Consider the following 13009-nt stretch of genomic DNA (forward strand, 5'->3'; position numbering starts at 1 on the left):
TATCTGGGTTCTCTGGCCAGGGCGGGGGCCTGGTACCCCCTGCCCCTCCCACTGCGGGGAGCTTCCTCCCAGGGCCCAGCTGCAGCCGGCCCGACAGGATCGGCTTTCCGAGCTGGGCACCCCCGCTGCTCCTCCGCCTGGCTCTGCCCTCCGGGAGCAGGCTTGGCCCCCACAGATCGGCCTGGGAGAAGCCAGAGGATGGCTGGGGGCGGCCCGGGGCGGGTGGGCGGTGAGCGCGGGATGCGGCGAGCCGCCCACTGCCCTTCCCTCCCCCAAGGGATCCTCCCCCTTCGGGAGGCTCCCGAAGGACGCGGCGGCTCCCCCACCTCCGCCGAGCGCCCCCCTGCCGAGCGCCGCCCCCCTGCCGAGCGCCCCCGCGCCCAGCGGCCTCCCCCGCCCAGCAGCCCCAGCCGCAGCCTGGGCCGCTCCGGGCACCGAGCGGGCGCGGAGAGGGCTGGGAGCGGGGCGGGCCCGGGCTGGCGGGCGGGCAGGGAGGGGCCGCCCTGGCCATGGCCTTGGGCTTGGCAGCGGCTCCCTGCTAGGGGGAGGGGGAGGGGGAGGGGAAGGTTCGGGACCGGCGCTGCAGCCCGGTGACAGATGGCCGAAGGGAGCTGTCAGGACAGCCGCCTCGCTGGCCCCGGGTCCCAGCGGAGGGAGCCTGGCGACAGCCTGGAAACCCAGCCCAGTGGCTGGAGGGGGGCCCCCTTCGGAGCCACGGATGGCAATGCAGGTAATGTGCCAGGCCCCAGAGCCCCTTCACTCTGGTGGGGGGTGTGGAGGGGGTGGGGGTGGCCCCGGCTCTGAATCTAGGGGGAAGCTCACGTCTGGCACGCGCCCCAGCTTCACGGCCTGCCCCTCGGACACCCCAATGCGCTTCCCAGGCTGAACTCGGGGAGGGGGAGGAGCCCTCAGCCTCGGAAGGACCTGCCACCTGTCTGGGCCTGGAGGATGCCACCCTGGGCCCAAGGGCAGCAAGAGTCCACTGAGGGCCCCAGGCCTCCAGCAGTGAGCGCTGGGCCCTTCCTTTCGGGGCTCCGCAGGCTAGCAGGGTGAGGCTAGAGGTGCCAAGCAGAGAATGTGCCTTGCCAGGCTCAGAGCACTAGAAATGGCAGCTATTGTAGCTGTCACTGGTCAGGCTCGGACCAGTCAAATTCTGAGACAGGTCTGATTTAGGGAAATTAATGCAGTCAGGAGACTGGAGGTGAAAGCCAGGTCTGCCTGACATTTCCTGGGTGTACCACAGTGGGCCTGGCCAGTCAGGGCATCTCTGAGCCTTGGTATTCCCCTCTGCACAATGGGGTTGTGTAAAAGGCTTCATAGATACTTAGTGAGCAGATATGCTCCTTCCCACACAGGGCTGAAGCTTCTTGAGGCAGGGGCTATTTCATTTGTGCTTTTGTATCCCCAGTGTCCCCCTAAGGACTGGGAACTAGCCAGGAGACTGGGGGATTGGGGAGGGAGGCTGGACCTAGAGCTGAGTTCAGATTCTACCTCTGCCTCTACTAGTTGTATGACCCTGGACCTCTGTCAACCGCAGTTTCTTTTTCTGGCTATTAATAGACCCTTCTTCCCAAGGGTTGCTGGGAGGATAAACATACTTATTGATCAGTTGATTGGGAATCATGATTCTTCCTCTGCCTCTTTAGAAGAGTTGTTGGATGCATTCTTTAAGCACTGCAGACAAGGGGAGCAATGGAGAAATGCAGTGAATTTTAGGGGCAGGAGAGAGTGAGTATTCTTGTCATGGAAAACTCACTTTTATTGGGAGGATGGGGGGTGGGGTTGGAGGATGGTCAGAAGACCTGGGCTCTAGCCCTGGCTCTGTCATCAGCTGTCTTCATGACCTTGTGAAGGTCACTTCTCTTCTCTGGTCCTCAGTTTCCCCATCTGAGCTGGCCCCTTCCCCCTTTGTCATTCCAGGTATAATATTTCTGGAGGGTCATCTTCAGTTATTCATCTCTGTGTTCCAGACAAGTGGAAGGAGCGAGAGGTTAGCAGTTGAAGGAACTAGGTGACCTTGGGGCCACTGATTTCCCTTTCTATCTCTTGAAATTGAGGAAGTGAGACTAGATGATCAATAGTCTTAGATACCTTCCAGTTTGTCATTTATTATGATTCTGTGGTCCTTGCTGGATATTTTCTCTGAGCCTCAGTTTTCTCAACTGTGAAATGGGAGGATCTGCCTAGATCAGAATTCCTAGAATAACCTTTCTGTCATATCATAGATCTCTTTGGCAGTCTGAGCAGTCCTATAGATCCTTTCCAAGCATCATGTTTTTAAATGCAAAAAATAACACATACAGAATTACAAAAGAAACCAATTCTATCGGAATATAATTACAAAAAAATGTTCCTGGATACCAGTTTAAGAATCCCTGGATACATCACTAGCATCTCTTCCTATTCTTAATCTATAATCCTATTTAATGAATTTATATTTTTAAAGAAAAGAAGAAATCAGCGTAGTTGATGTATACGTTGAAAAAGGATGCAAGTATGTGAAACGTGGCTCACTCATGGGCTTCCTGCTCGTGCAGAGGGGATGGGGTGGGAGTATATTCTAGGATCTCTTCTCTGGAGCCCTGAATGCTTTTTGTAATTTTGTAACTTTCACTTCTGAGTTTTTGTTCTTTCTGTTTACATCATGGAGTCACTGTATCTTTTGTTCCTTTGGCTCTCCTGACTTCACTTTGCATCAGTGCATGTAAGTCTTTTCATGCTTCTTTCAGTTCATCACAATTCCCATTTCTTACAGGACAGTAATATTTCATGGCATTCATGAATCACAATTTTCTTAGCCTTTGTTTTCTTTGTGGTGTATTGGTAGATTTAATGTTTTTTTTCTTTCAGTTTTATTTAGTTCAAGTCATGTCAGAGTTTTAGTTTGTATTCTGATCAGGTCCTTTTGAGCAGAGGTTTTTTTGGGGGGGGGGGAAATAAATATTAGGTTAGGGATGATGGGTGTTCCTGTGATTACACCTCTTAGGTGAGGAAACTCCTGTTGGCATCTTCTCCACCATTTGAAGTCTTAAAGAATTCCCCCTACCATGGAGAGTGTACACTTGTCAAGGGTCGTGCAGCTAGTATGTGATAGAGTCAAGACTCAAGCTCTCCTAGCTTCTAGCCTAGTTCTCTGGCCATGAGGCTTTGCCACCTCCCACTGAATTGTAAAATTCAATTCAGAAATCGTTATTAGATAGCAGCTATATGTCAGGTTTTGTGTTATGTGCTGGGGTAACCACAATAATAATTTAAAAAGCAAAACAGAACAAAAACATTCCTGGCTTTCAGGAAGTTTACATGATGGAGAAAAGGAACAGCATGTTTGAAGTTAAATAGACACAAAATGGATCCCATTGGGATTCCTGGCTGACCATGGGGTAGGGGTGGGAGAACAGGGAGAGGCAGAATCCTGTAGGAAGGATCAGTTGAGCTGAACCTTGAATTCCAAGAAGTAGAGGTGACTAGGGAGAGCCTTCCAGATGGTGGGAGATGGCATGGAAGACCTGGGGAAGTGACCTTAGAAGTCATTCAGTTAGATCCTTTGAGGAAACCAAGCCCATAAAGTTTAGGTGAATTTCCCATACACACCCAGTATGATAATGGTCAGTGGGGGACTAGCCTTCAGGTGGCCAGGCTTGAGCCTGTGCTCATGATGGCGATCTTCACATACTTCAATGGCTGCCATGCACAAGAGGGAGTCAATTTCTTGCTCCTCCATAGGGCAGAATTAGAACCAAGCAGGTAGGGATTGGGAGGGGTCAAGTTTCCAGTTGGGGTGCTGTTAATCAAGTTCTTCTCTTGTTAACTTGTTCCTTCATTCAAGAGGAAAATCTCATTGGGAAGGTGGCTGCTTGGTTTCCATGCTGGCCTGGGCCTAGTCTGACTGACCCCTGCTGCAGTTCATGCTTCGGCCTGTTTCCAGCTAGTTAACTCTTTCTAGGCATAGTTGAGTCAGCCTTTTCCCAGCTTCCCATGCCCCAGATCCATCTGGCCCTTTAAAATCCCCTGGTGACATATTAGATGAGAGAGAATGAGGTAACTAAGAGAGGGTGGAGATGGACCCTTTAGAGCTTCTGTCAACATTTCTGCTGGTGCTGTCAGCTCAGCCTCCACAGATGCAACAAATAGGGGGGCTGGATGAAGCCAGGATGCTCAAACTTCCATCTTCCTCTGGAAGTTAGTGAATTGGCTCCCAAGAATGGGCACCCTTGGTTAGTTTTTGCAGTAATCCAGGCATGAAGGACAGAGGGTCTGGGCTAGGGCAATGGAGGATCATGGGAGCATCCCTCTTGAGCTTGCGGGGACCCTGGAATTCATTAGTGCACTTCATTTTACACACATAGAAAATGAGGCCCAAAGACCTTTTGTGTCTTGTCCAAGGTCACATAGGTTGTATGTGGTCGAACCAGGATTTGTATTCAGGTCCTCAGACAGCCCCCAGAGAAGGCTCTTGAATTGGAATGAAAGGATGGAGACACCATTTTGAGGGTCATATTGCTAAGACATGAGGATTCCCTGGGCTGAAGGAAGTTATTGAATTATTAGTGCTGAGCTTTCTAGCCTTTGGGGGACAAGCTCCAACATCCCCTTCTCCAGTTAACAGGAGCCCCCTCTCTCCAGTGCAGGTCCTAATTTGAAGGAGTGGTTGCGGGAACAGTTTTGTGACCACCCGATTGAACATTGTGAGGACACTCGCCTGCATGACGCAGCCTATGTGGGTGACCTCCAGACCATTCGCAGCCTACTGCAGGAGGAAAGCTTCCAGAGGTAAGTGCCCCGCCTCCCTTTCCTTTGTACCTCAGACAGGACCTACCCCCATGCTCTTTGCTCCCCCAAACACTCGAATGATGCTTCCCAGACCTTGTGAGAGGCTGAGCACGGGGCTGTCTATAGACTTCACTTTGTCAGAAGAACATGGCAGAAGTCTGATGTTCAGCAATGCCATGGCTGTCCTACACCAAGCCCCAGAGACTTACCCTGGAAAGTGCTGTCCAAGGAGAGCTACAGAACCCACAAAATGACAGAGTGAAACAAATCTCCAGTCCAAGACAACTGGAAAAGTTGACAGGAAGGGTATATTACACCAGGCTGGGAATAGAGTGCAGTCTAGCATGGGCCATACTAACACAAATGGACCAGAGCAGACATCAGGGGACTGAATCACTGGCAGATGTGGCAGTTTCCAGACTTCTCAAACCACAAACACTCAAGACAGCATAGAAGGTCAGTGGAAAAACTCTGTGGGACCTGGGTGAAAGAGAAGCATGTGTGGTCTGGCAGGGTCCAACCCTAGTTCAGGGGTGGTAGGTGTGGCAGTGGTGGGGGCAGCAGCAGCAGTAGCAGCAGCAGTAGCAGTGGCTGCTTCTGGAACTCTGGACTCAGAGATGGTAGGGGATCAAAACCCCTGAAGCCTAGGCCAGTACATCCACCCCCACTGGAAGCACAATTCTATCTTACTAAAGAATTAGAAACTCAAGTGTTTGGCTGGGAAGATGAATAAACACTGTAAAAAAACTCAGACTATAGGATTTTATTTTGGTGACAAAGATCAAAATACACAACCAGAAAAAGACAACAAAGTCAAAGTTCCTATATCAAAAACCTCCAAGAAAATATGTATTACTCTCAGGCCACAGAAGAGCTCAAAAAGGATTTGAAAATCAGCTAAGAGAAGTAGAGGAAGAATTGTAAGAGAAATAAGAGTGATGCAAGAAAATAATGAAAATTGAGTCAACAGCTTGCTGAAGAAGACCCAAAAAAATACTGAAGAAAAATAACACCTTAAAAACTAGACTAACCCAAATGGCAAAAGAGGTCCAAAGCCAATGAGGAGAAGAATACCTTAAAAAGCACAATTGGCCAAATGGGAAAGAACGTTCAAAAGCTCACTAAAGAAAATTATTCCTTAACATTTGTAATGGAGCAGATGGAAGCTAATGACTTCGTGAGAAATCAAAAATTAGAAAACAAAACCAAAAGAATGAAAAAATTGAAGATGATGTAAAATATCTTACTGGAAAAACAACTGACCTGGTAAATAGATCCAAGAGAGATAATTTAAAAATTATAGGTCTACGAAAAACCATGATAAAAAAAAGAACCTAGACATCATCTTCCAAGGAATTATCAAAGAAAACTGCCCTGATATTCTAGAACCAGAGGGTAAAATAGAAAGGGAAAGAATCCACCAATCACCTCTGGAAAGGGATCCCAACAGGAAAACTCCGAGGAATATTGTAGCCAAATTCCAGAGTTTCCAGGTCAAGGAAAAAATATTTCAAGCAGGCAGAAGAAATAATTAGAGTATTGTGGAAATACAATCAAGATAACACAAGATATGGCGGCTTCTACATTAGGGGATCGAAGGGATTGGAATATGATATTCTGAAGGTCAGAGGAGTTAGAATTAAAACTGAGAATCACCTACCCAGCAAAACTGAGTATAATCCTTCCAGGGAAAAATGGGTTTTCAATGAAATGGTGGTCTTTCAAGCATTCTTTATAAAAAGACCAGAGCTGAATAGAAAATTTGACTTTCAAATACAAGAATCAAGAGAAGCATGAAAAGGTAAACAGGAAAGAGAAATCATAAGAGACTCATTAAAGTTGGCACGTTTGCATTCCTACATGGAAAGATGATATTTGTAACTCATGAGACTTTTCTCACTATTAGGGTAGTTGGAGGAAGTCGATAGATAGATAGATAGATAGATAGATAGATAGATAGATAGATAGATACATACATACATACATACATACATACATACATACATACATACATAGATGGCACAGGGTAAGTTGAATATGTAGGGAGATATCTAAAAAATAAAATTAAGGGAGAGGAATATATTGGGAAAAGAAAGGGAGAGATAGAATAGGGTAAATTATCCAAGAAAAAGATTTCACAATGGAGAGGAAGAGGGGGAAGGTGAGAAGGAATGTGTGAACCTTACTCTTATTGGATTTGGCTTAAGTAGTGAATAACATACACACTCAACTGAATATCTTACCCTACAGGAAAGTATGGGAGAAGGGGATAAAGGGGGGTGTGATAGAAAGGAGGGAAGATTAGAGGAGGAGATAGTCAGAAGTGAACACTTTTGAAAAGGGACAGGGTCAAAGGGGAAAATAGAATAATTGGAGAGGCCAGATAGGATGCAGGGAAATATAGTTAACCTTTCACAACAAGACTGTTAGGAAAGTGTTTTGTGTAACTACACATATATAACCTATATTGTATTGCTTGCCTTCTCAATGAGAGTGGGTGGGGAGGGAAGAAGGGAGAGAATTTGGAACTCAAAATTTTAAAAATAAATATTAAAAAAAGTTTTTACATGCAACTGGGAAGTAAAATATTACAGGCAATGGGGTATAGAAATATGTCTTTCTCTTCAAGAAAGTAAAGGGGAAGGGACCAAGGAGGAGATGATAAAAAGGAGGGAAGACTAGGGGAAGGGATAATTAGAATGCATGCCTTCTCAGGGTGGGGGAGGGGAAAGATGGAGAGAAAATTTGGAACTCAAAATCTTATGGAAATGAATATTAAAAACTAAAAATTAATTAATTGATAAGCAGAAGAACAAGGCAGAGTCAGGAATTGAACAGAGTGATGGACTTGGAGGTGGAGAGATGTAGGTCCAAATCCTGCCTTGTCATCTACCAGCTCTGTGACCTTCAATATGTGTCTGAGGCAGCTCTAAGGCTACAAATTACAGACAGTTGATGACCTTCATTGGTGAGTGATTTTGCACACCAGGAGTTCCCACTCAGATGAAATCATAGGTCCTTGACATGTGTTAGCCACCTAATATAGCACTGGAAGGGACCTTAGAGGTTATCCTCTCCAACACATCATCTTACAGATGAGGAAACTGAGGTCCAGAGAAGCTAAGTTCCTTGCTCACGTACAGCTAGTAAGAGTCAGAAGCAGGATTTGAACTCAGGTCTTCTTGACTCTAAGTGTGGTGTCCTTTTGATTCCATTACACATGCCACCCAGTCCTGAAATCCATTAAAGGGAGTATCATAGAATCTCACATCTAGAGTTCAAGGAACATGGAAAGATTGAGGCTCAGAGAAAGCTTAGTGACCCTGGGAATATGCCATGTCCTGATCCCACTTTACACCTAAATATAAAGATGGGGGTGATTCTATTTTCATATAAATTCTTGTTCTGGGATATGGAGGGGTGGGTCACCCTGAACTACAAGAGTAGCACCCAAAGGAAGCTGGAGATTCTAAGCAAGGGGCACTCTCTGGGGCTAGCCTGTGTGAAGACACTGAAGTGGGGGCTGAGGTTAAAGTGCATACAGGCAAGTGATATGAATTCTTGGGGAGGGCTTTAAATGCCCCCTGGGGGTTTTGTATTTGACCCCAGTGGCATGAGGAGCCACTGAAAATTTTGGAGCCAGATAATCAAATGAATTCCTAGGCCTGTGTGTTAGAAATACTATTTTGTTGGAAACTGAGAGGATACCAATCAACTGGGGAATGGCTGAACAAGCTGTGGTACAGGATTGTGATGGAATATTAGTGTGCTATAAGAAATGATGAACCCATTGCTTTCAGGAAAACCTGGAAAGATTTACATCAACTGATGCAGAGTGAACTGAGCAGAAGCAGAAGAACATTGTACACAGTGACAGCAATACAGTACGGTGAAGAATTGTAAATGACTTAGCTCTTCTCAGCAATACAGTGATCCAAGACAATTCCAAAGGACTCATGATGAAACATGCAATCCATCTCCAGAGACAGAACTGATAGAGTTTGAATGCAGATCAAAGCATACTATTTTTTATTTCCTCTCATATTCTCTCTGTCTCTCTGTCTCTCTCTGTCTCTGTCTCTGTCTCTGTCTCTGTCTCTGTCTCTCTCTCTCTCTCTCTCTCTTTGCCATCTGATTTCTTTTGCAACATTAATATGGAAATGTTTTGCATGACCGCACATGTATAACCTGTAACAACTTGCTTGCCTTCTCCAAGAGAGGGGAAGGAGGGAAGGGAGAGAATTTGGAACTAAAATTTTTTTAAATGGATGTTAAAAATTGTTTTTACATGTAATTGGGGAAGAATAAAATATTTTAAAATTTTTTTTAAAGATTATTTTGTAGCTGTGTGGAGGATGGATTGAAATAGGGAGAGACTAGGAAGAAGCTGAGACCCAATTATCACTTACATTCATCAAGTCTTATATTGTTCATATGTCCCCGTGTCCTGGGCCAGTCTTACACTGGAAGTCTCCCGTGAGCAGTGGTCATGACTTGATCTCCTTCTGTCCTCTCCTCTCCCCAAGAATGGAGAAAGTGGTTGTTTTCTGAGTAGTTGAAACATGGAGCTGGAAGGAATCTTAGAAATAAGCCAATTCAGCTCCCTCGTTTTACAGATGAGGAAACTGAGGCTTAGAGGGGAGAAGAGATTTTTCTAAAGGTCACACACTGATTAATTAAGAGGCAGTTCAAACCGAGTTGAGTAGAAGTTTCTTGAATGCCAGAAAGAGTTTCATTTTTGCCTTTGGATCTCCAACTTTTAGTACAATGCCTGGCACCTGGTACAAAATGAATGTGGGTTGAACTGAATTAAATTCTGAATCCAAATAAATTATTCTCTCTGCTCTACCTCAACTCTTACAACACTTTTTTTACAGATGAGGAAATTGAGGCCCAGAAGGGTTGTGATTTTTCTTGTAATGAGGTTACCCAGTTTATTAATTGATATATTGCCAGATGAGCCATTCTAATGGCATCTCTGCAGCTGGTTCCCAGAGAGCAACTCAGAGAGCCCATTTCCTTTCCTCCTGGGTTGTTGCACATTCCCTCATTAGGAGGGACATCAATGTTTAAAGGGCAGAGCTCAATCTGAGAAGGGTGGTCATCACACAGCCCTGCCAAAGGAATTAGTCTCCCATGCAGATAGGATATGAGCCCAGGCCAAAGTCAACTCTGCTGAGCTTTTGCTGCAGCTGGGGCTGGATGTCACGTAATCTAAGGGGAATTCCTACCTGTGAAACCACTGCTTTTGTGCTTTTCTTTCTGAATGTTTTCTCTCCCACTTGTCTGTCCCCCTCCAGAATCAGGCTGGAAGGTGCTTTGGTTGCTGTTGTCCTGGCCTCTGGAGGGGGAAGGGAGGAAGATCTTCTCTTGGCCCTCCCACTAACTTGCCCTGTGACTTCTGGGTCACAGGGTCCTTCTCTAAAATGAAGGGGTCAGACCTAGTGCCTATTTCAGGGGGGTCACTGCTTTGGTTTCAGGAACTCCTGATTGGATAATTTTTCCTCTTTATCCTAGGGAAGATTAGTGATGAGTTTGTCAATAAAATGTAAGGATGGATGAATCAATAGCTCTTCTGATGCCAGCTTTCTTCACTTGCCTACTATGTATCCCAAAGGTTTTTTTTTCCCATCCTGGGCCTTATTCTCAGCTACTGTTCCATCTGGTAGTAGTTCTGATTAGAGCTGAGCCATGTGTGACTAGGCAGAAGGAGGGCCAGTGTGGAAGAGGGTAGACAGAGGGTCCTCTCCCATCACTAGATGAAAAAAACTCTGGACTCTGGGTCACCACATCTAATTAGCAGTGAAGTGATCTTGAGCTAGTCACTCATCCTTAGTGTGCCTCAATTTCCCCACCTCTAAAATTATGCAAAACTACTTTCTTCTCATGTTGTACCTCATGGCCCAGGGACCTCTAGAAGAGATGCAGGGTTAACAGACTAGACTAGCAGTGTTACCTTAACATTCTGTGCCTCAGTTTCCTTATCTATAAAATGTGCTCTGCGCCCATAAGCCTCTATAAGAGACTCTGGGCTCTCATGGACCAGGTGCCATCTAGGGAACTTTATCTCAAATGATTATTATTCCTTCCTTCATCTCACCAAACTCACTTGGATTATTCTAAGAAAATCCGTAAGATAACAATAGCTTATGTAGAAAAGGTCCTTAAATGAGGGTGGCCAGGCCCCCAGAGCCTTAAAGGGAACTAAGGTTCAGCCTTGGGTCGAATTCTGACTAACATTTACTATCTGTGTGAATTGGGTCAGCTTCTTATGCTATCTGAGCCCCCAATTCCTCATCTCTGATATGAGGGAGTTGGAGATGACTTTGGAGGTCCCTTTTCTCTCCCAATCTATTCTCCTCTGGGCCTGAGGTAAAGACAAGAGGGGTGAATATTCTAGTCATGGGCAGCTCTTCCTGCAAAGGCACATAGTGGGGAGATGAAATATCTACAGGGCATAGCAAATAGGCAACCTGACTGGAACAGAGAATTGGGAGGGGAGTAACTGGAAACAAACCTAGAAACAAGTTTGAAACCAGATTCTGAAATACTTGACATGCCAAATAGAGGATTTTATGTTTTATCCTACAGGCAATAGGAAAGTCACTTTATCTCTCTGAGAGAGGCTCCCTCAGTTTCCTCTTTTGTAAGATGATCTCTCAAATTCATTCTCGCTCTGCTTGATGTCCCATCTCTGACCTGTCACACCATAGCTTCTTGCCTCTATCCAAGCCTTAAAGGTATATCTGATGTTAATATCTGTAAAAATAAGGCTCGGTTGCCTTTTCTGTCAAATGGTGAGACAGTGGAACTGGGTAATCATTGAAGTTTTTCCCACTCTAAGTTCCTTATACCTGGAACTCATCTATGTCTGTGTCTCTGTCTATTTCTAGACCATGGTCATGTCTTTGTTCAGTATGTTTCCATTTAAAGATGAATTCTCTTGCCTCATCTACTTTCAGGGCTCACTCCAACAAAGCTAAATTTCCTGTTTCTGCTGTCTTCTCAGCCGGATCAATGAGAAATCAGTCTGGTGCTGCGGCTGGCTTCCCTGTACCCCACTGCGCATTGCAGCCACTGCAGGCCATGGGAACTGTGTGGACTTCCTGATTCAGAAAGGGGCTGAGATTGACCTTGTGGATGTGAAGGGACAGACTGCCTTGTATGTGGCAGTGGTGAATGGCCATCTGGAATGTACCCAGATCCTCCTGGAAGCTGGAGCTGACCCTAATGGCAGCCGGCATCACCGCAGCACTCCAGTGTACCATGCCTCCCGGGTGGGGAGAGCTGACATTCTGAAGGAGCTGATCAGGTAAGTGAGGAGAAGCAAATAGTATGGCTGTGATGATCCCCATTGTCCAGAGGAGGAAACTGAGGCTTAGACAAGCTCAGTGACTTGCCCAGTTGCATATAGCAGTTACATGTCAGAAGCAGGATCTGAACCCAGGTCTCTCCTCACTTTAAATGATTCTGTGACTCTATTACTTCAAGGTAGCCCAAGCAGAGTCTAATGAGACTGGACCATTAATCAGCTCTCTGTCACTATGGGACAGCCTGGTGAGTCGTAGTTTCTCTGCCATGGTCACTGATCCCATCTTTGGGACTTAAAATCACTCACTGTAGCTTATCCTTTGTGCGGTCCTATACCCCCTAGGGAATATAACAACGGTAACATTTAGTGAAATCTATTATGCCAGGCATTATGCTAAGCACTCTACAGATCCTGACAACTACTCTGGGAGGTAGGTGCTATTATTATCTTCATATACAGTTGAGGAAACTGAGGCAAACAGAGGTTATATGACTTGCCCAAAATCACAGAGCTAAGTATCGGAGGCAGAATTTGTACTCAGGTCTTCCTGACTCCAGATCCATAAATCCAAGTTGACTAGAAACTTTGCACTGACTGAGGATGCCACATTCAGATGCTCTGCCTTCTCCAGAAACTCAGACTTCAAAATCCTCCTGCCCTTCTACAATAGAGTGAGGGACTTTTAACATGAGGAGCTCAGTTGGTGTCACAGTGGCTAGAGCACTGATTTGGAATCAAGAAAACTCATCTTCCTGAGTTCAAATCTGGCCTCAGAAACTTAGTAGGTGTGTGACCCTGGGCAAATCACTTAACCCTGTTTGCTTCAGTTTCTTCATCTGTAAAATAAGTAAATAGTCTTTGTCAAGAAAACCCCAAGTAGGGTCATGAAGAGTGACTGACTGAACAACCACAAAGTTGGTGTATTAG

At 45.7% G+C, this 13009-nt stretch overlaps 1 protein-coding gene across 1 annotated transcript in view; it reads left to right on the top strand.

Moving 5' to 3' along the window:
- The first annotated feature begins 532 nt into the window (after positions 1 to 532).
- ASB1 (ankyrin repeat and SOCS box containing 1) overlaps positions 533 to 13009 on the top strand; it is a 28451-nt gene continuing 15974 nt past the window's right edge. Inside the window, exons 1-3 of the mRNA XM_072640704.1 lie at positions 533 to 730; positions 4629 to 4770; positions 11780 to 12082. Coding sequence (XP_072496805.1) covers positions 598 to 730; positions 4629 to 4770; positions 11780 to 12082 — 578 coding nt within the window. The 5' untranslated portion in view covers positions 533 to 597. The remainder of the gene's footprint in view (positions 731 to 4628; positions 4771 to 11779; positions 12083 to 13009) is intronic.

This window comes from Notamacropus eugenii, chromosome 2, assembly GCF_028372415.1.
Source record: "Notamacropus eugenii isolate mMacEug1 chromosome 2, mMacEug1.pri_v2, whole genome shotgun sequence".
Lineage (NCBI taxonomy): Eukaryota > Metazoa > Chordata > Mammalia > Diprotodontia > Macropodidae > Notamacropus > Notamacropus eugenii.